General features: G+C 48.9%; 1 protein-coding gene across 3 annotated transcripts in view; it reads right to left on the reverse strand.

Moving 5' to 3' along the window:
• Window positions 1-23,862, reverse strand: part of LOC142579782 (adenylate cyclase type 8-like) — a 445,425-nt gene that overhangs the window by 100,396 nt on the left and 321,167 nt on the right. For all 3 annotated transcript variants that reach the window (XM_075690343.1, XM_075690344.1, XM_075690345.1), the window contains exon 4: window positions 3,988-4,214. In XM_075690343.1, the coding sequence (XP_075546458.1) occupies window positions 3,988-4,214 (227 nt within the window). The remainder of the gene's footprint in view (window positions 1-3,987; window positions 4,215-23,862) is intronic.

Here is a 23,862-nt window from a genome sequence, read left to right on the forward strand (position 1 = left end):
TGCACGCACCATTAATGACTGGAATGACTTGCCTTTATAAAACTTGTACCACGATTGTTTACCTTTTGCATCAGCATTATTGTAGTATTGTTGTCGCATCTTGTTGTTTTGACATTGTTTTACTTCTTGTGACCTATTGTATTATCCACCCTGCATGGCCTTCGTGTACGCAGTATGTATTAAATAAATAAAGAAAGAAAGTGTCACCCATGTAGTTCTAAAGGCACATTGGTTTTCAGTCGGAGGCATGCTGACCTGCCATAAATTATATCGAGCAGTGAATTTTTTTCTCAAATGAAACGAAATTAGCGCTTTTGCATATGGTCAGTAAAACATTTAGCGCCATTCTTCTGCACGTGTGGCAGGAACAGCCAATTTTTGTTCGCCTACTGCCCTGCTGTGCAGAAGTCCGTTTGCAGTGACCTTAAGTCATTAGGCAAGCCAACCTAGACGAGTAACTGATTCTAGCAAGTCAAAGATCACAGTGACGATCTCAGAAACTCTTCGTGAGCTGTTGCAGGTTAGTATGCAGTTGTCACTTTTAATAATGATCATATTTCAGCTTGTTATATATTTGTCTATTTCGTCGGGCTCACATGACACATCATGGCATAAGCTTTATTGGCAGCGGTTGGGAGATTGATTATATCATTGCCTACAGCCATTTTCTGTAACTGCGGCTTATTAACAATTTTGTTTATTGTGTTGCATTCGGCTTATCTGAAACACGTCACGCAATCTCTGCGTTTAACGGGCAGCGCTATAAGTAAACAATAAACAAGCATATTTGATGGCCACACTGGCAGCGGCCAAAACTGTTCGTTTGTTTGTCTGTTTCTGTGCCTTTATAGTATAAATGAGCATGAAAAGTTCTACCCAAGCCAATTTATATAGTGCCATATCATGTCATATTTACTACACACGTACTACACACACGTACTACACGTATGCTACAAACTAGAGTGTTTGTAGCTAGTAACCTGTAATAATAAAGGCGCGGTTCCTTCGTGCACAAAGAGGAATAAAAACGCGTGCGCTTGACTGCGGCAATACATTTTCCTTTATTGCATCCCACATTGGCGTAGCTCTGTAGACAGCGTCTGAAATTATATACTAAAATACGTAGTTCACAGTCATGTCACGAAAAGAGAACGATACCTGTCCGAATGTCGTCTTCTCATCTGTTATTGACCTACTTACATAATAAGCTGTAGCGCATCCTTGCCGGAATTTAAAATATTTGGAACAATGCTTTGCACTTGCTATAAAATTATGTACATTTGATTATGCCTTGTTTCTTTTTGTGTTTTCTTCTTTCCAGATACGCTGTGGTAAAACACCGCCTTTATGTTGCACAAACTTCTAGTATATAGTTCTTTAGAAAAGGTTGGTATTTCTGCATGTGTGCGTATGTAACCATGAAAAAGAGCTGGCGAATCTTGAATAACCAATCTGTTTGTAATAGTTCTTCTTTTATGCATTAGTGCACATTCGGCTCATCTTCGAAATTCCTCTATCTTTACGTCTGTGTACGTGTACGCACTCTGTATTTTGTTTCCTCTATCAATCGTGCGTCATTCCTGACATGCAGGGACCATTATTATGGCTCGAGACCATCCGATCACGACTTACATTAGCACCGACACGCTTAGGGCCCATGTTCGTCATGCTTCACGCATGCAATCAAGCTCTCTTGCCTGCCTGCCAAAACGTCGACCACAGGCGTCTATCTCCAATGAGGTCAGCATCCATCGTGCCTGTCTTCCATCGGGCTTCACACCCTCAGCACGTTCAACCTCAGCTTTGTGGTGTTTAAAACAACCTCAAGTGCGTCTTACGGTTCAAGGGATAAGAAAGAAGATCGACTTGCCTACCTTGGCCCTGAAGCAAGCAGCTCTGGGTTGTTTGAGCACTTTCTACTTTGACTGAGTCCACATATATACGGATGGCTCTTCCACTCAGACCAGCTCCACCGGCGCAGTGGTTATACCATCACGATCAATTAGCGTCCAATACAAGATTTCTCACATGACAACATCGACCGGATCGGAGCTTGTTGCCCTCCGAGGTGCCGTTGATTACATTAGCAACCAACCCGCTAATCGGTGGGCAATATTCTGCGACTCGAAGGCGGCCTTACAATGTCTTCTGTCATCTCTTCGTCGCGGGTCCTGTGAAGAACTAGTGTCGGAGATACGAGAAATGCACCGTCATATGATAGCGAAAGGACACGACGTCGTGTTTCAGTGGCTGGCTTGCCATTGCGGTATCTCCGGCAACGACCTCGCTGACGAAGCTGCTAGGAAAGCACACGAAGGAACAACCCTTGTTTCTGTACATTTATCGCTGACCAACGCAGCCTACACCTAAGCAAGGTAGCACACCGTATGACATTAGAGAAGTAGCACACACCTGGGTTCACCCAAGAACGATTGCGTTCCCTTGACCCCTCTATGCAACTGCGGCTGTTACCAGGGCTTCTGCGAAATGAGGAAACGATGCTGTGCCGCTTACGCTTGGGCGTCGCATTCACCAATGCCTATACGTTTTTGATTGGAATGACTGATAGCGCCGACTGCAATGCCTGCGGTGTCGAGAAAACTATAGAACATCTACTGTGCTACTGCCCATCTTTTGAAAACGAAAGACATGACCTCTCCACAGCTCTCAATCAGATAGATAGAACACCGTCCACCTTGAACAAGATCTTGGGACCATGGCCTCGCATATCGCAGCTACAAAAGGCCACAAAAGCTCTGCTGCAATATTTGAAAGCTACTGGATTGAGTAAGCGTCTGTGAGCCGGACTGAGTGACCGAACGATATCCCCAGAAGACTTTCTCTTCTTCTTTTAATCTTTCCGTCCCCTTTTTCCTTTCCCCAGTGTAGGGTAGCCTACCGGGCTCAGTCCTGGTTCACCTCCCTACCTTTCCTTTATCATTTGCTCTCTCTCTCTCTCTCTCTCTCTCCCCCTCTGACATGCAATTTTTCGTATTCCATGCAAGCACCTCACATAATTTAACTTATTGTGGTGTGTGTTCAGATGTACGCAATTGCTGTTGGTATTATTATTGTTATTATTATTGTTATTATTATTATTATTATTATTACTATTATTATTATTATTATTAGTAGTAGTAGTAGTAGTTTTCATATTGAGGTGTGGTATTTCATGACGAACTTGAAACACCAAGCGACCAGCCCAAGCGCTAAATTCAAACTAAAGGCTAATGCCAGACACTTTGAAAAAATGTACAGAGCAGCAAAAGTAAAATAAAAATAAAAATAATAAATAAAAAAACCCCAGCCAATCACATGGTAGCACCAGCGCCACGTACGTATTGTAAACAATAATTGAACTTTAACCAGCTGCAATCAATGAAACCAATTTCTTTTTTTATATAAAAAAATCGATGACGAGCTCACACTCTAATAATCATCACTCATCATTGCTGCTGTCTCGACAAGCTCGCGCATGCAGCGACATCAGTTTAAACATACAAGAAATATGGATTACCAACTAGCCCGAAGCAACGCATTGCTTAGTAGTAGTAGTAGTTACTAGATAGGAATAGTTGTATGTTGCTGCTGCTGCTGCGCTGATATTGTCATCCTTGTTGCCAAACGTGCTTGTCAATGTCCCGCTGAATGCGAGACAAATGAATGACGCCATCGGATTACGCTCCAGCGGCTTCCTATAAACACGGGACAAAACTACGAAAGTCCGCTCACAACAGCGGATGACAGACGATGTACAAGTCAAGCGCCAGGCCGACGTGCAACTACATACACATGCAGAGTGATGCCAGGAGGCACAAAAAAAAAAAAAAAGAAAGTAACGCCGTCGAGAACTTCCGACGCCGGAAAAAGCGAGCGCTCGCCGAACAACTCGAAGCACGTCCCCGCGCCCGCGTTTTGCTGCAGCCAGACTGACGGTCAGACACACGTTGGCGCGAGAAGGGGGTGGAAAGGGGAAAGAGGCCCTACCATGCGCTCGAAGACGGGCTGGTCGAGCTCGGCGCGGTAGACGCTGCTGACGACGAGGTTGACGACCGAGGCGAGCACGCCGCACACGATGCACCACTTGAGCGGCAGCGGCAGCATCGCGTAGGTCACGAACACGGTGAACATCACGTGCCACACCGTGTCGCCGGACACGTCGCCGCCGGGCTCGAAGCGCAGCTCTCCGGAAGTCACGCCGAAGTTGCCGTTGCCTGCGACATGACACAGACGGGAGCAGGGTTAGGCGGGGAACGGGAAAAAAAAAAGAAAAAGAAAGCGGCATTGCATCGGCGTCAGATGAGCGAAGGCTGCAACGCTAACCGTGGTTGTTCCCGGTTGTTATCATGCACGTGGGGGAGGGGAAAAGGGGAAAGACAGACACGAAGGGACCAGGAGGAGCGAGGGCGTGTTCACGCTCGGATGGGTGCGCACTCGCTAGCAGTCAGCAGCGCTCGGACAGTCCAGTTTCCCGCAACGAGCTTTTTAGCGTTTCAGTGTCCTATCGCCATACCATGCTACTCCCACATGAAAGACACAGCGAGTACGCGCACACACGCACCGACGGCTCCGTCCTACCGAACGGCTAAACCGCAGCTGTAGCCATGCCAATGAAAGTCACGGCCATCAATCACTGGATAAGATCGACAGTCGCAGAACTTGCTGCCCTTCGTGTCGCACTGGGCTTCTTTGACGGCGAACATCCACGCAAGTGGTTCTCTTTGTTTTTGCCGCTCGGAGGCGCCACTGTAGAGTTTATGGTCAGCATTACGTCGGGGCGCACAACAACAATTGACACTTGGCATTGCAGAGGCAATACACTACTTAGCCGAGAAGGGAGACCTCATCATTTTTTAGTGGTTATGCCGAGTCAATGTGGCATTGTCCGTAATCGACTTGCCGACGAAAAGATTAGCTCAGCTCACGGAGAAGCTTATATTCGTTATTGATCTCGCTTTCAAAGAGGGATGCTGCAAGAAGACTTCGCATATTTGCTCGCCTACACACACTGTCTGGTTGGAACGGGCCCAACTTCAGAAATACACGACTGCATTCCCTGGACCCTGAATTAAGTCTCCAGGTACTATCAAGATGGCTACGAAGAGACGCGACCCTCTTATGCTGGCTATGGTTGGGCGTGGCGTTCACCAGTGCCTCTGCCTTCGGCATGGGAATCGCCGACATCACATCCTGTGACCACTGCGGTGATGAATAAACCACCAGCCATATTCTGTGCCAGCACCCACAGTGTTGTGCACAGAGACGCTTACTTACTGCCGTGCTCCACAAGTTCGATGACTGTTAAAAAACTTGTGTCAAAAGACTGTTAAAATATTTTTGTTCTTTCTGCAATTTACAGGGCTCGGTAAACACTTAACTGTTTTTTTTTTCTCTCTCTCTCCCTCTCTACTCCCTTCTTTCTAACCACCTCTTTCCCCAACCCACGTGCAGAGTAGCGAACCGGAGATTTGCTTCTGGTTAACCTAACTGCCTTTCCTTTCTCTTTCTCTTTCTCACTTGCTCATACTAACGCCTTTTGGTCAAGATAGCTAAAATGTGTGCAGAAAGGCAGGCACGTTAAGCAGAGGTAGCTCTCGCTCGCTACCCTGCACGGGGGAAAGGAGTGAGGGCACACAAAGAGAGCAGAAGAGCATAGACGAAATAAACCGCACTAAGAACCCACAGTTTCTCGACGTCTATTGTGCCCGTAAAGTCTAAGAACGTGAGCAGCGGATATGTTGCTTTCTTCGAGTTGAAACATTAGGAGGACTTTCGACGCCTTCAATACGTTAAATAACAACGTGGCGAGAAAGAAAAGGAATAAGGTCCCACCGAGTTGTCTCCCATACAATGGGTGATGGAGAAGCGCGCAGAAAAGCAAACATTAACTGGGGAAGGAAAGCGATAACAAGCGCGCACACACAACAGCGTCCACCGCGCAATGAGAGACTGAGGCAGAGTTGAGTCGTCACGGCCCTCGTGTCCTGCATTTACTTGTTTGTCCCTTGTGCTTGCGCAGAATTTTTGTAACCGTGAGTCGTCCTCGAAAGGCGTCACAATTCTCTTGTGGCCATCTGCGTGGGTGACGGTCGAGTCCGCGGACCCAGACTCCCAGGATGTCTTTCTTTCTTTCTTTCTTTCTTTCTTTCTTTCTTTCTTTCTTTCTTTCTTTCTTTCTTTCTTTCTTTCTTTCTTTCTCTCTTTCTTTCTTTCTTTCTTTCTCTCTTTCTTTCTTTCTTTCTTTCTTTCTGTGGACACTCTGTCACCCAGTGGGCTGAAAACGGCACACAGTGTTTCATATTCAAAAGGGAAGCAGATTAGGATATTTTCGATGTTCGTGTAGTAATCACATGAGCTGCAAGACGGCACTTTAAGCCATGACTATACGGAGACTGGAGACGTTCGTAAAAGTGAGGACGAACCACAAGCGACGCAGTACGGCTGTCGCATCGAGACAGACCAGGCGGTAGTCGCAGGCGCAACTAAGCGTCAAGGGCGTGCTGTCGGGAGTTGGCCCAATCAGTTCCTTTTTTTTTTTTTACTTCAATTGATTGTACTAGCATTCTGTAGATTAGCGTTCAGGGCATGGCAGCAGCCTTTCTAAAATAATAAATTCACTTGTAGGAGGCGTTGCATCCTGGGTGATGCCGGCCACGCCTTCTTATTTGAGAGTTTGAAAGTTATTAGAGACAGCAGCAATAGGTCAGCTTTCAGGATACAAAGATAACACACATGGCGTTAAATAAATAACGGAAAGCATACACGCATGATTCACGGAAGCTTCAAACAAGCATACTTCACAGCGTAAACTATACCATGTACAGACCAAGTCGGAACACATGCACTTACAATTTGCTAGATATGGCTTGTCCTAAACTGGTTAGCTAGAATGCGCAGCGCCTAATTCTGACCTTCCTCGACTAGGCTGGCCACTCCTAGAAAACAGTCCCAACAAAATTAAAAATTCGGCAGTACCCATCTCACGAGGACTGTCGACGGTAATGCGCGTTAGCATTGAATCACTACAGCGACACAACGTATTGCCACTGTCGAAATGAGGTATGTTCCTCTTTCACGCTTCTCTTAGAACACTCCGCGCCAACTAGCGGTGCTGCCACGAAGCCTGGGCGTGAACTTAGAATTTCATGGCGCATGGGTGCTCGCGAACGCACAAAAACGCGTCATGCGGCAACTCGGAGTTCCCTCGCGCTTCTTTCTGGACAAGCTGCGCCGTGCAGTGGTGCTGCCGAGAAGTCCGCGCGTGGCATCTGAGGTAAAACGTGTGGTGCGCCGGTGCTTGCGAACGCTGATAATTGTTTGCTGGCTTGTCGCGCACACAGTGGCCCACATTCAGTAACCCCGAGTTGGCGAGAGTTTCACTGAAGAGCGCCACCTGCAGAATGAATTCATGGTACAGCCTGCTAAAGACATGGCGTGAAAGCCATTCATTGAAAAGCGGTAAGCGTGGTATAAAGAAATTCGAGCAGAAATTGCTCTGGGAGTTATTGTCCAAGTATGCGTAAGGTGTTGTGCCACTTGCTCATCTCCACTCAGCTCGGTGTCATTGTCAGTGTTATGGAACTTGATCCGGCGAGTACAAACGACAGCGCTGCGGCGACACGAACTGGTAAGGACGGCGCGGCAATGAGCATTGGTGACCCTAGCAATCTACTGCAGGTGGTGGCGCCAGGTGCGCTGATGACGTTCTGATGGGTATAAGCCGTTTGCGATCTTTAGCACCTTATCCATCCACGTCGAACTATTATGAACCGTGACCAAACGTCCTCGGGCGGCGGCACCATCGCGCGGACCGAACCTGGAAAGCGACCTGCGATGCCGACAAAGAGGGCCGACTGCTGATAGCTTCGCGTGCTGTGTTATCGTCACTTACTTAGATTTCAAGTGAGACGCGCGGGCGCGTATCCTGAAAGCAATCTGCGAAAGTGGCTGAGTGCGGCATGTGCTGAGAGCTCCGTGAGCGCTGTGTCCTCGCCGCTTCGTTGGCGTTGAAGCGAGAGGCAGCCATGAAGGTGTATTCGCTCGCTGCCGCAGGCGCTATCCTGTGTTTGGATCGCACCGCTGGTACGATCTGTTGGGAACTCGGCGCTGACGCCCGTGGTTGTACCTGGGTCGCAAGCCCCAAGGGTAGCGTTGGCCTGGCGGCCTGGGGTACAACTGGAAGCATCCGAAGGTCCCGGCAAAGCATGAGTCGACTGGTAGCAACAAAACAACTTGTTTATTTTAACATCGCAAAGAGTTGGCGGTCAGGTTGACCGAAGTAGAGAGACGGGAGAGCACTTTACTCAACAGAAGAAATCGGAGCCCTCCTTTTTGCGTCCGGGGGCAGCTGTTTTTATACTCTCGCAGTTGAGGGCAAGAAGGAACCCCTCAAAAGACGAGCACGTGAATGTACAATGGGCTAATGGTGACGCACACTGTCGTAGCGATGCCGTAGCACCATGTCGAGCACGATCTCGTAGCACCCTGTCGTAGCGCTGCCGTAGCACCATGTCGAGCACGATCTCGTAGCACCCTGTTGTAGCGCTGCCGGTCGGGCACAATGACTGTAATGAGAGGATGATCCCTATGCGGTCGCATCGCCGCAGTCGCGCCTGGAAACACCTGGCGGGGAGCGTTGCGGCGACGACGATCGGGCCAAAATGTCTGCCGCCCCGCCGCAGTCGCGCCGGCAAAACCACGTGTCGCAGGTGAAACGTAACAGACCGCCCCGCCGGGGGAAGGAGATCCCGATGGACAGGGGACTGCATCCGCTGTCCGGAGGGATGTCGCTCGATGATGCTCATAACCGAAGTCGGGCGTCCCTCGACGTTTCTTGAGCGCAGCGCACAGAGAAGGCCTCGTTCTCTAGTTCAGGTTCGCACGGGACACTGCAAAGTGACTTCGGGAGAGTTCACATTTTTGTTCTCGTTCCCGGCAAGCGTTAGAACTACGCTGAAACTCAACCGCTCAGTCAGCAAGCACGGCACAACCCTCACTAAGCCCTGCCAGGCTCTTTCCCCTTTTTATACCACTGCCTAGTTCCTTACAGTAGTCTAGCATCACTCAGAACGCGTCCACAAATTGAAAAATTGCACTAGAAAGCATATCATCACTTTGAGACACTAAACAAAAGCAATATGTTAAAAAAAATCCTGCCTCAGGAAGAAAAACATCAGTAACAAACAATTTTGAGGCTGATTCCTACGTTAGGGGCTTCGACTTAAGCCATCGGCGTTACCGTTGAGACTCCCCTTTTTGTAACGCACCTCAAAGGAATATTGTTGTAAAGCGAGGCTCCAGCGCAGGAGGCGGCCATTTTTGGGAGAGATGGTCTGCAGCCATTGGAGAGGGCAGTGATCCGTCTCAATGATAAACCTCGAGCCGGCTAGATAGCATGACAATTTCTGAACGGCCCACACGAGACACGCACACTCTTTCTCGGTGGCGCTATACGCCTGCTCACGACTGGTCAGCTTACGACTAGCATACAGGACGGGGTGTTCTACTTCTCCATTTTCCCGTTGGCACAGTACAACGCCCATGCCTCGCTCACTAGCATCGCACTGAACAATGAACCCTTTTGTATAGTCTGGCGATCGTAGCACAGGCTGGCTTGTTAGGGCACTCTTTAGGGCGCTAAAAGCTCTTTCCTTTGTCTCGTCCCAGACGACTGTTTGAGGCTCTGTCTTTCTTAGAGCATCCGTCAGGGGAGCCGCGATATCAGAGTACCTAGGGATGTACCTCTGATAGTAGCCGGCGACACCTAAGAACGACCGAATATCGGTCTTTGTGCGCGGTTGCGGAAAGTCTCGCACAGCGGCCACTTTTATTTCAGAGGGGCGGCGACGACCCTGACCAATCACGTGACCGAGGTAGACAACCTCGGCCTGTGCTAACTGGCACTTAGGAGCCTTGACTATCAAGCCCGCTTCGCGCAGGCGGGTCAGCACTGCCCGCAAGTGTGCCATATGCTCAGACCAGGATGCGGAGAATATCGCTACGTCGTCTAGATACGGTAAAGCGAATTCTTGCTGTCCCCGCAACACTTTATCCATGAGACTTGAAAAACAGTATGGCGCGTTCTTCAAACCAAAACTCAACACTTTAGGACGGAATGTTCCCATTGGTGAAATGAACGCCGCATACCTACTAGCCTCTTCTGTAAGTGGAACCTGCCAATAACCCCTGACAAGATCTAGGGTGGAAATAAACTGAGCGCTACTAACTTTCTCAAGGCGCTCCTCGATGTTAGGGATCGGATAAATTTGATCCTTAGTGATGGAATTAAGCCTGCGGTAGTCGACGCAAGGACGAGGTTCCTTGCCCGGTACCTCAACTAAAATCAAAGGGGAGGTATAATCACTCTCACCTGCCTCAATAACACCGAGCTGTAGCATTTTCTTTACCTCAGCCTCCATAATATCGCTCTGGCGGGGTGACACCCGATACGCCTTGGATCGTACTGGCTCTGTGGAGGTAAGTTCTATATCATGAGTAAGTACAGAAGTCCTACCAGGCCTCTCAGAGAACAGACCTTGAAACTCTTGTAATAGCTGGTGTAGTTCGGTTTTCTGCTCGGGCGACAGCGGTGCTTTACTGATAAGGTCACTAATGACTTGACCGGTGTCTTCCCTGTTCGTCACTGAGCCTAGTCCTGGAAGCTCGACCGGAAGCTCTTCAGGAACGTTTACCATCATGCACACCACTGCTTCCCTTTGTCTATAAGGTTTGAGCAGATTACAGTGGTAAACTTGCTGTGCTTTCCGCTTTCCTGGCAGACTTACCACGTAGTTAACGTCCGACAGTTTCTGAACAATTCGTGCTGGGCCCTCCCACTGCACGTCTAGTTTGTTGTTTAGCGATGTGCGCAATATCATGACCTCATCGCCAACCTCAAAACGACGGGCCCTGGCTGTCCGATCATAATAAACCTTGGCCCTCTGCTGGGCCTTTGTCATTGCTTTACCTGACAACTCCTGTGCCCTTCTTAAGCGTTCGAGGAGCTTAAGCACGTACTCCACCACGACTGGGTCGTCGCCCCTACCTTCCCATGATTCTCGAAGCATGCGAAGCGGAGATCGAAGCGAGCGACCGTACACCAGTTCAGCTGGCGAAAACCCCGTAGCCGCATGCGGCGCGGTCCTTAAAGCAAACATCACCCCAGGCAGACACAGCTCCCAGTCAGTTCGATGTTCAAAACACAACGCTCTCAACACGCGCTTCATGACGGAGTGGAGCTTCTCAACGGAATTCGACTGTGGGTGGTACACTGAGCTGTGTAGCAGCTTTACCCCACACCTTTCGAGAAAAGTTGTCGTCAAAGCGCTAGTAAACACTGTGCCCTGATCTGATTGAATTTCTGCAGGAAAACCAACTCGCGCAAATATGGACAGTAGTGCATTAACTATCTCAACTGAGCTGAGTTCTTTAAGCGGCACTGCTTCAGGGAACTTTGTCGCTGGGCAGATCACAGTCAAAATGTGTCTGTACCCCGTGGCTGTTACCGGCAAAGGTCCCACTGTATCAATAACGAGCCGTCTAAAAGGCTCCGTAATGATAGGTACCAATTTCAACGGCGCCCTCGATTTGTCCCCTGGTTTGCCTACCCGCTGACAGGTGTCACATGTCCTCACGAAATGGTCTGCGTCCCGAAAACACCCTGGCCAATAGTACTCTTGCAAGAGACGGTCCTTAGTTTTCTTAACTCCTAGGTGTCCGGACCACGAACCCCCATGCGACAAGCGCAACAGATCCTGACGATAGCATTGAGGAACGATCAGCTGATCGAACTCCACTCCTCTGCGGTCTAGATACTTCCGGTACAGGACTCCACCTCTTTCCACAAAACGCGCATTTTTCCAGGCGATACCTTCCTTGACATTGCAGCGTATGTTTTCTAGGCTACCATCCTTCTTTTGCTCGGCTATCAAAGCCGACCGGCTGACTTTTAGCAACCTATCAAGTCCGTCTGACGTAGGCGCGATGAGCAAATCAGTAGATAGCTTTTCTAACTTTCCCGCATCGGGATTTTCCTCTCCAGTATGTGGTGCCTTTAACGTTACAGACTCAATTTTATTCAGTTCGGGCGTGCTCTGAATATCGGCTTGCTGCGCCTCTGACCCTTTCTCATTGTTCGATAACGTCGGCCCCGCAACTACCGCCTTTGCAGCGAGCTCCCGAACCTTCGACCTGGTTAAGGCCTGAACACTAGCTTCACCAAACAAAAGCCCCTTCTCGCGCAGGAGGTGATCGGACCTGTTTGAAAATAGGTACGGGTACTGGGGTGGCAGCATAGATGACACTGCCGCCTCTGTCTCAAGCGCTCCGAAAGGTCCTTCAATAAGCACCTTTGCTACTGGCAGACACACGCTATGAGCTTCCACGGCTTGCTTGATCCACGCGCACTCGCCCGTGAACATATGGGGTTCTACATAAGACGGGTGAACTACATCCATCGTAGCTGCGGAATCGCGAAGCACTCGGCACTCTTTCCCGTTCACGAGGAGGTCTCGCATGTAAGGCTCGAGAAGCTTCATGTTCTCGTCAGTGCTGCCTATTGAAAAAAACACAACTTTTGGTGTTGTTTCCGGACACTGCGCCGAAAAGTGACCCGGCTTCTGGCACGTATAACACAAGCGCGCTCGCCTCATCTCGAACCGCTTTCTGCGTTTGGCTGCCGCCGTCTCTTTACGTCTGGTCGGACTGCCTTCACTCGCATCCGCACTACGCGTGTTCCCCTTTGCTCTCATGGGTGTGAACTTCGGCCTCTCAAACTTCGAGCCAAATTCACCCTTTTGACCGTCCTTAGCTCCGCGAGCCCGACGCGTCACAAACTCCTCGGCTAGATCAGCGGCTTTAGCCACCGTACAAACGTCTGGCCTATCCAAGACCCAGTATCGCACGTTCTCCGGTAACCGACTATAAAACTGTTCTAGCCCAAAACACTGCAGAACTTTATCGTGGTCACCAAACGCTTTCTCTTCTTTGAGCCACTCCTGCATGTTCGACATAAGCCTATACGCAAACTCTGTATATGACTCACTTCTGCCTTTCTCATTTTCCCGAAACTTCCGACGGAACGCCTCCGCAGACAGCCGGTACTTTTTTAGCAGACTCGATTTTACTTTGTCGAAATCCTCTGCTTCCTCTCTATCCAAGCGAGCGACTACGTCGGCCGCCTCGCCGGGTAACAAAGTGAGCAAGCGCTGTGGCCACGTGTCCCGAGAGAACCCCTGCTTCTCGCACGTTCGCTCAAAGTTAACCAGGAACAAACCAATGTCCTCTCCAAGCTTAAACGGCCGCATCAGGTCAGTCATTTTGAACAATACGCGTTCTCCTGCACCGTGTGCCTGACTTCCATTACGAGCGCGTTCCATCTCTATCTCGAGACGCTTCATTTCCAAAGCGTGTTGACGGTCACGCTCTTGTTGCTCACGCTCTTTCTGTTCTTTACGTTCACGCTCTTTTTTTTCTTTTGCAGTCTCCCTCTCTTCAATGGTCTCAAGGCATTCCGACAGCTCGTCATCCTCAGCCTCTAACTCAAGAATAGCCTTTAGCAGTTCTGGTTTTCTGAGTTTGTCTGAGACATCCAGACCCAACTCTCTTGCAAGCTCCAACAATTTCGGTTTGCGCAACGACTTCAAATCCATGGCTGCTCTGAATGCTGCTTTCTCTACTGCTTACTATTGTCTTGCCGCAAACTAACCCGGCAGCAACGACAACCACAATTACCAGCTCTGTTTCTGACACTAACAAAAAGCCTGGCAAAGCTCAGAAGAAGAAAGTCCCGCACTCACCAAACCTCGCAGGCAGGAATTCCGCGCAGTCGTTCCGCTGCAGGCAACCAGTCGTCACACAGGGCTCGTTGCACTGCTCCCGGATCGTCGTTGAGCTGCTCAGCATACAGTCAACTGCATCTCTTCGCTGCTGGCCTCCGTTGTCGCGATCTCACCGCTGGCAGACAGTTGTTTGAAGTCGGAGGCGATCTCACCGCTGCCAACCAGATGTTTGAATCGCACCGCTGGTACGATCTGTTGGGAACTCGGCGCTGACGCCCGTGGTTGTACCTGGGTCGCAAGCCCCAAGGGTAGCGTTGGCCTGGCGGCCTGGGGTACAACTGGAAGCATCCGAAGGTCCCGGCAAAGCATGAGTCGACTGGTAACAACAAAACAACTTGTTTATTTTAACATCGCAAAGAGTTGGCGGTCAGGTTGACCGAAGTAGAGAGACGGGAGAGCACTTTACTCAACAGAAGAAATCGGAGCCCTCCTTTTTGCGTCCGGGGGCAGCTGTTTTTATACTCTCGCAGTTGAGGGCAAGAAGGAACCCCTCAAAAGACGAGCACGTGAATGTACAATGGGCTAATGGTGACGCACACTGTCGTAGCGATGCCGTAGCACCATGTCGAGCACGATCTCGTAGCACCCTGTCGTAGCGCTGCCGTAGCACCATGTCGAGCACGATCTCGTAGCACCCTGTTGTAGCGCTGCCGGTCGGGCACAATGACTGTAATGAGAGGATGATCCCTATGCGGTCGCATCGCTGCAGTCGCGCCTGGAAACACCTGGCGGGGAGCGTTGCGGCGACGACGATCGGGCCAAAATGTCTGCCGCCCCGCCGCAGTCGCGCCGGCAAAACCACGTGTCGCAGGCGAAACGTAACACCTGAAAGCGGTCGTCTTACGAAACGCACGGAAGGACCGACGGACGCACGGTTTTCTCACTGGGTAAGCGTAGAAATGCTTTCGAATTTAAAAGTGCATTTGTAGCGCTGTCTGCTAAAGTGGCGGGTCGCTGTCCTTGAAGAACCATTGTGACGGTGGTTCGATTCTGCTCAGAGCCGGAGAAATTGAAAATGTCTTTTTTGGCGTTGCAGAGCGCCACGTTACCAGTGACACATACCCAGTGACCGAAGTTATTTTCGCAAAGCTTCATTGAACACCATCAGAGACCAAGTAGCCCGTACCCAGTAGCCCAAGTCGGCGTCAAAGGGTTGCCTACCCTGTCCCGCATCTACAGCGACCCATGTCAACGTGAAAGAGGTTCGCTCAAGAGCGGCAAATGTGTTGTACACACTGCCACATACTCAGTGACCCAAGTTGCTCGTCTGTTAGTTTTGAGCCCTGTTCCTCAGAACAGCAGCGCTATTCATTCGACCATGTGACCCATGTAAGCGGGAAAACGCGGTGGGTGCATTCCAGGTGGAGGTGGAATACAAACACGCTCGTGTACTTACGTTAGACTTAGGCGGACGGTAAGAAACCCCAGGCGGTCGGCATCGCAATGGTATGCTGCACAGGTACGTTCAACTCGTTCATAGAATTGGTGTACATCCCTGGTCACTACATTGGTCAAAATGGCACTGGCGTACTGGCAACGAGTATACCGAAGCCCTTCCCTACATATGGCGTTCCTCATTACCAGCTATGCAATTTCGGGACGTTAAGACCAAAAATTTAATTAAACCTTGACATCAGGCCCGTAGGCTCCAATATCACCCACTTTGACCCGCCGGGGTGGCGTTGTGCCTTTAGGCGCTGAGATGCTAATCCCGCGGGCGCGGGATCAATCCCGGTCGCGGCGACCACATTTCGATGGGGGTGAAATGCAAAAACGCTCGCGGTGCCGTCCATTGGGTGCGCGTTAAAGAACCAGAGATGGTCAAAATAATTTCAGAGTCCCCCACGACGGCGAGCCTCGTGATCATATCCTGTTTTTTGGCACGTAAAACCCCACAATTCAATAACCCGGTTCTCGCGTTGAAGTCTACGAGGCCGTGCTCCGGCTATCGAGGCTCCGTTGGTGTCCCAACAACGACGCTTTATGCGGCGCCAAATAGACGGTGTCGCAGGGGCACGCGCATTCGTGTGCATTGTTTGGTCGTTCATTAGATGACCACAGCTGCAGTTTAAAAAAAAGAACGGTGCCTGGATATTCATCAGCGAAACACAGAATTTGCAGCCAAACTATGCGGCGGCAGCTACCGTTTCGGTAAGGAAAGACCCAAGAACTCCAATTAATCTTGTTCCCGGATGTGCATCGAATGCGGAATAATTGCTGCCGCCGTTAAAGGCAAATCACTTCGATTTGCCCGTTCTCTGTAAATGCGGTACTGAACAACCACCGCGCGACTCAAAGACCAGAGGCCCTAATGATTTCTGCATTTAAAACAGGGACATAATGGAGTGAACAAAATCAGCACTTTGCTTTCTTTTAGATTGCGGTAATGGCAGAGTTGCGAAAACTAAGGGTGTTTGGGGGGGAGGGGGGAAGAGGGAGGGGGGTTTCTGGGTGGAAGTAGGTCACCAACAACTTAGGCAGGTCTAACGAGCAAACGAGTGTTACTCGACAACGACTACACATCAGTAAGACGTCCCAAAACTAGTTCTGTCCTGATTGGTTCCGGCTATGCAACTTTCAAAAGATGCTTTTCCTGGCGCCTCCAAACAGCGAAAGCAATGATTAACGGACGGCACGTACTGACTCTTTTCTCAGAGCCCTTGCAATAGGCATGCCGTAGTTAACGCGAGCTCCGGAAGAGTGCAGTGCGCCCTGCTACCCTGCTCTCAAAATTACGCCATTATTATGGTTTGTGCGTACTGAATACGGCTTTGAAGTTTTAGGTACTGATATAGAAGAACGTTTTCCCAAGCAAGCTTCACTACAAGAATTGATACACGCACCAGTAATGGGAGCTTTCGTTCAGCTTGCATCGGCAACGGAAGGTAATTATCTGCGTTTCTGTGGTAATCTCCTAAAGAATGGGAACTAAACAAACAAAAAGAGACGTTACTGGGCTAGCTCTAATTGAAAGACAGGGATTAGAATTGTTAGCGATGAACTTATCGCTTAGCGAGTTCATTCCTAATGGTTCGTGCGCGTTCGGCTATTGCATGAGCACGACCACATAAATTAGATTCCTGACCCCGACGGGCACATTAGGTTGCAGTAATTATAATTATAACAATAGGAACGAGAAAGAATAATAATAAATAAGGCACTCGTACATCGAGCTTAGCGAGCAAATTGGAGGAGATACGGAGGGCAAGTTTATCTGGAGCCCTCCTACAGGATCCGATATAACAGTTCAATGCGGCCCTACACTGAGTTGCCGCCGCCTTTTGCGTCCTTCCGTGCTGTCTCACTTAGTGGCATGCAACAACCCGGCCTACATCTATACCACGGAGTCTACCCACGTGATGGGCCCAGTGAACGCGCCTGCATTCTGCGGAATAAACACATTAAAGGCACGTCAAGTATAAAACTGATTTTGCCTTCATTGGCAACTTACTCCTCCACAATATACCGAAAACACCACTCTCTAACCACGAGAAGACATTTAGTGAGCAAGAAAAGGTGGTAAGTGGAGTGGCGACACTGCCTTAACGTTCTCGCACCGGTTCGCTGGGACGTCACGGATTTGGACGTCGTCTGCTGGTCTCACTTTAATTCCTTTCTTTATGTAAAATTGCACTAAATTGTATTCTAAATGCGCCAAGGATTAAACATGCCAAGTTTCGGGAACTTCTATTCAGCCAAAGAAGCCGAAATGCAAAGCATTTTATTTCTAAATCTGTGACGTCACTGACGCTCCGGCCTTAGGGTTAGGCGCGAAATTTGAAAGAACGGAACTTCGATCTTCGTTGTCCCTTTCAATAATGAACTTATTGTCGCCATATTGACAACAATAGAGTGGGCGACGAATAAGTTATTATTCTAAAGTGTATTAGTGTTTCTTTTTTGTCTCTTTAAATCGAGCATAAAGCATCCACATGCAATCTAAGCTCAGGTTCTTCTAGAGCGCACAGATCTCTTAATGAAAGATCGCACTATATTGAGCGGTTTCCTTGAGATTCTTAAATTTTTTCAATTCTGGCAACTCATTCTTGTCACCCATTTGAGCACACGTGGGGCGCACTCCAGGGCGTGATCTTCTCACCGATCCGTTTCTAATCTGGGAATGAAAACCGCTACCACCAAACTGAGCCAGGCATAAAAAATGGCTGAGGTTACACGCTGCATACCATGAAAACAGGCACAATTGCACGCGAGGCGTTGAGGGGCAGAATTCACAAAGATTTTCTTTTGCAATTGATCATTGGGAAGCCGCCTTCACTTAGGATTTGACCGGCATCGGGATTGGCCTAAATTTGCTTACGAACGATTCTTGCACAGAACGTATTGTGAATACGGTCCCGGTTTTATAGCACTGAACTAAGCCTTTCCCGAAAGCTTCACTTCCGATAAATTCCAACGTGTGTGTTGATTCTACATTGTTGCTATCTACAATATAAGTAAACGAACACACAAGTAAAACACAAACGCGCTCAATCACATGCACCTACGGAATGCACCTACGAAAAAATGCGGAATCCTAACTCTGAGGTACGGAGATAAATTCAGTCAGCATATGAAGGAATCTCAAAGAGGCCCGCATGTCTGCATTCGCTCTAGCAGTGGTTCAGCGGCTGACCGGAAACGGCAACTAAAAACCAACCCCGAAAAAGAGAAGAGAACATGGTAGAATCGCGACGTCTCCGAAAGCAAAATATTCGCTTCTAAGATTACCCTCTTTAGAGACCTGGCACTAGAATGGATTTATTAGCTTTCCCTTCGCTTCATTTGCCCGCAGTAGCATAAGCCTTGGATGGCAGTCTGGACGCAGCAAATATTTCTACTCTATCCGTACCAACACGACGGCTTGAAAATAGGAATTCGAGTAGTCGGCCTACGTACGGAAACTGCATCTGCGCGAGATATCGACAGATTCGTTATTTTACGTGCAGTGTTCTGTGCCTGATCACGCTCTCTGCCCTTCAGGATGATCCGAGCGCTGCCTTTCAAGCACCGGTGTCATATCTTTGATAGAATCGAAAAAGAAATGAAAATAACGCAAATAAAGAGAGAAAAAAATATGCAAAGACGAATGCGAGCGCGCGAACTTGTATAGTAATCGAAAAGCCGGTTCTGTCTGCTTTGGCTAGACTAATCTATTTTTTTTCTCTTTAGATATACAGAAAAGAACAACCTTTATGAGTAGCGTCCCGTGTTTTTATTTCCTATAAAAGTAACTGCGCAAAAGTTTTTGTCGGAATATACGCTGTTAAGAACGGCACGCTGAGATGCAAGTTTTGCGAGCCAGTTGCGACAGCAGCGGCAACCTTTTCTTGGAACGCCACCGTTACGCTCTAGCCTCGTCGCCGTTGCGACTGAATGCGATCAGCGGACCAACTATTGTTACTGAGCCCGCCACCGCCAACCTGGTCTGCCGCGAGCGGGGGAGTGCCGGTGGGAACGTCTACTGAGGCCTCTTTCCACGCGCCGTTCCAGACGCAAGACAATGGGCTACCGGCCGCGCTGCGGGGTTCAGCTCGGGGAATAAAAGGCACCTTTCGTGACACAAGCCCCGAGTTCTACGAAGTCCGGCTGACCTCGGTTGGGGACCATGAACCTCGCGCAAGGAAGTGTGTGTGTGAGTGTGTGTGTATGTAAACCGTCCCGCAGAGAGGCGACTTGTTTACGATGACTGGACGGCCGTTTCCGTCACCTGGGTATCGGGGGAGGACCGTGTGCTTATAAACCGCTGTTGTGCGGCTGCTCAGTGTACTCTTTCTCAATCAGTCATGTTAGACTGATGTACTTTCTCTCGCAGTCAGGCTAGACTTATGTAGTTACTGTAAATAAACCCATATTCCTCGTTCTCGATGAGAAGCACTCCTTCCCTTCATCAACGTCCTCAGCGTGGATAAGTTGGACGACGGCATGGGCCAGCTACCTTCTAATTCATGCCGGACTCCAATCTTGACAACGGGTTACGAGCGATGGGATTGAGCCCCCAATCCTAACAACGCTTTCTGTCACCGTTTAAGGTTATCGTCTTCGCTGGATTCCAGTGTGCTTTTTGTGTATGTACTGTATGGATTTTGTTCCTTATTCTTTTCGATGGGCTTTTCAGCTGTGGCAAGAAAAGTGCTCGTGACCACGCTCGAAAAACTGGACAATCGCCCCTTTACAGAGGAAAAAGCTCTAGGACACTGGTCCAGACGGGCTTCGGCACTCAAGGCCTTAAGGGCTTAAGTTTTAGTTTTTAAGGACATGCGAATTGTGCGACTGCCTTTGAATGTTGTAGCGCGTAGTTTCGCGTTACTGTGCGAATTTTTTTTGTTTCCAATTTTTTTTTCTTTTCCTCTTCTTCTTTCTCCTTTTATTCCCTTTACCCCTTTCCCCAGCATAAGGTAGCCAGCCGGTACTTACAATGGCTAACCTCCCTGTCTTTCCTCCCATTTGTCTCCTCCTCCTTCAGCTGTGGCTATTTTGACCTTTATAGAATTAAGCCAGCTATTATATGAAAACTGATCGTCAGGAACACCTGATAAACAAAAGAATGAAAAAAATATAATCACTACAGTAATCACTGGCGGGTCCCTAGCTAACCATGCTGGAAAGAAATCCTTAAGTACAAACCAGAAAAAAAAAATCTCGATGGGTCTATATATAGCGTGCACTTCAGTACTTTGTTTTTTTTTCTCTGTCTTTAAGCCTGCGAAGGAAAGTCATAAGCCGCGTCTTTTCATACGCTCCGTCAAAAAAAATAATGCATGAAAGTGGCGGCGCACTGACATCGTTTATCTGGAAACGAAAACAACCTGTACGCTTCCGTCGCACAACGGCAAATCCAGGCGAAATCTCAAACGCAGCACCGTCTTCTGGCTCAACAACAGCTTCGGCCGGCAGCTTGGGTGGCTGTTTTAAGGCGAACCTTTCAAGGTATACTTTTGATATTGAAGTATGTCCTCATTTACCGACTCGGAGAAACGTAACCCTTCGTCTGACCTTTCTTTTCTTCATCGTGGGAGGGACCCTGACAACATGATATCCCTGAGAGTGAATGAGAGGCGCAGCATCAGAGGAAGAAAATTGACAGACGGGAGGACAGGGCGTCATTTGCGAAGCGCTTGCCAGACTTCTTGTACGTATAGGTTTTCGCTGGTGTTTCTTAACCCATTGGCTACCTGCACGTTTTCAGCCAACCAAACAAACATACCGAATCATTTCTCTTTATGCGGGTATAAATATACGCGTCGCAATAAGGTACAAAATGAATCACAACAGTGTTCCGGGTTGCCGGCTCACTTACTCTCAAACCGACTCGCACGGTGCGTCCGAGCCGCACGATTTTAAAGTGAACGGTCGGAGGAGTGTCTGGGCTTCGTGGAGTAAACGAGAGGAGAAGAAAGAGCAGCTGCGCAGCCATCGTCCCGTCGTCGTCGTCGTCGTCGTCGTCAATGTGTAGTGATTCCGTTGTCTTCGTGCAGTCTCGGTCATGCTGCCGTGGTCTTCGCGCCTCATCGTCTCTAACGTCGTCATTCCATCTTCGTCACACCGTTGCCGCCGCCGCGATGCCGTCACCGTTGTCGTCATGACGCATGCCATCTACCGAAGCATGGCGACGATAATGTGTGCTAACGTCGTCAAACACTGTTTATTGACGCCAGCAGCATACTTCGGAAATATTGCTAGTACGCCCCTTGGGTTTCTTCGCTCCGCCATTGTCACGCTCGCGTTCCATCGCGGCTTTGGGCCCGCGTAGGCTGTTCGCCTACATTGACAATAATCTTGGATGGTTTTTGCAAACAATAGCTTTTTCCGCATCGCGCGTCGCTGTGCCTTCGAGAATCAGTAACCAAATGTGAAAATGTTCAGTATATAAAGTACATTTATCTCTCGGTATTTCGTGCATCTTCATTTAGGCAGCTTTCGTTAAAAAACGCTTGGGCTGTATACGACATTTCATTACTTGTAATATCATTGTTTATAATATTTCTGTTACCCAATTCTTGAACTTCTTGAATGAAAACGTAGACTTAATTATAGTGACTACTGCAGCAGCCCTAAGGGCTTCATTACGTTCAGGTAGCACACAAGCTGCTCACAGAATGCGTTAAAACTACAAAGTGCCGAGACATCATGTCGGAAGATTCTATCAAACCTTGAGTTTCAAATTTCTTGATTTAGCTGTTCTTCAGCGCTATCCGTGCAGCGCTGTAGAATATTGATAAATTTACTCTCTGACGCTCTCGCCTGCAACGGGATCTCATCAGAGCTTTCTGCAAGAGCCCGCAAAGGCTTCACGCCAGCAAAACATGCGTGCGTATGCACAATTATAAGATATGAAGACGCCAAATAAAGATACACACACAAGACAAGAGAACGGGACAGGGCGCCACTCGCAACTGTTTTATTTACAGAACGCAGGCACATATGTACTGTCAGTCAACACATGCGCACAGAGCAAACATTAATTCACGTATCTAATCAAACATTCATGACGCACCAAGCTCAAGAAACCTCGTCTCGGCCTTATATGATGTTATCGAAGTATCGTTAACGCACAAGCTGCCTTTCTTGCCTATGTGATAGGCTTCAACCAGTTCCCTGGCTCTAGTATCTTAACTTCGGGCAAGAATCCGCACGTCTGAAAAGCGTGGTTCACAAGAGCGTGAGGGACAGGTCCCGATGTGCTTAGGCAAATTTGGGCCCTGTTTCATTTGCTCAACATTTCTTTCATGCTCCCTGACACGCTCATTAACACAGCGCCCGGTCTTACCTATATAGGAACGACCGCACGAAAGGGGGATCTCGTAGACAACCCCTTCGGCACACTTCATGAAAGGTCGCCCATGTTTGGTTCCACAGCCTTTTTCCCTTCTTTTTTCTTTTCTTTTGGCGATTTGTGAGCAAAGGCTTCCGAGCTTTCTTGGGGCTGAAAACACTAGCGGGACGCCATGTCTGCTCGCTACCCTCTTCAGATTGTGGGCCACCTTGTGCACATACGGCACAGCTACCGGTCTCAGCTCTTGCCGAGGGGCCTCTGCTCCAGCTCTCATCGCCTTTCTTTTTCGGCTACTCCTGTTAGGAGCGAATCAGGGAACCCAGCTGAAGCCAGCCTAGCCAATTGACCTTTCATGAAGTGTCACAACCTTCGTGATGCGAAGGTTGTGGGTTCGGTTCCCACCTGCGGCAAGTTGTTTTTTCATCCACTTTGATTTCCATTAATTTATCGTTTCTTAATTTCACTTATTAAGCACAAGTAATTTCCCCTATGTTGTCCTTGGTGTCAGTGTTTGTTGGCTTCTTACGATATAACTATTAAAAATCGGGCCCCTCGGTTAACCCCCTTTCTTCTCGCTTAAGCAGGGGGACAGGCGTTTACGTTACACGCGTGTAGCAATAAAGTAACTGTTAGCGAGGTGCAGCCGCGCGATCCACAGATGGAGCATGTGCGCACAAGAGAACCCGTTAAGAAGTAATATCCGTGCCTATAAACTCCTAGTTGCACGACTTGACGGCGGGTACGTTTAGCATTTTCTCGTTAGAACCACGGTCCGACTAATTTACGTCGCAGCAATTATTGCCGTTCGTCTTTATTTCACGAATATATGGTACACAATGTGCCCGAAGGCCCATACTCGCAAGTATTTTGCACGCTTGCAATCATAGCAGCAAAAAACACCCGCCCAGTTGATCGAAAACATTAAAACGTGCCGGACCCATCCAGTGGTCGACACTTGAGTTCCCAAACCAGGCAGAGTTGCATTACGCGGCTGCATGGCGCAATGCGTGGTCGTGGGTTTGACCACTAGGTGCGGCGCTCACATTGAGATGGCCGACAAAATGTGCAAGAATGCCCATGTCCCAAGTTTTGGGTGCATGAGAGCAAAGTCAAGCGAAGTCAAAATAATTTCGATATCTCCCCGCTATTGGCCTCGAGCTCCACCACTGGAAAAGCTGGCGCCATCGTCGGCGTGACGTGCTATTAGGGATCACGTGGACATAGCGACCGCGTCGGCTGCTTCGGGAGCGC

Source organism: Dermacentor variabilis, chromosome 4 (genome assembly GCF_050947875.1).
Source record: "Dermacentor variabilis isolate Ectoservices chromosome 4, ASM5094787v1, whole genome shotgun sequence".
Lineage (NCBI taxonomy): Eukaryota > Metazoa > Arthropoda > Arachnida > Ixodida > Ixodidae > Dermacentor > Dermacentor variabilis.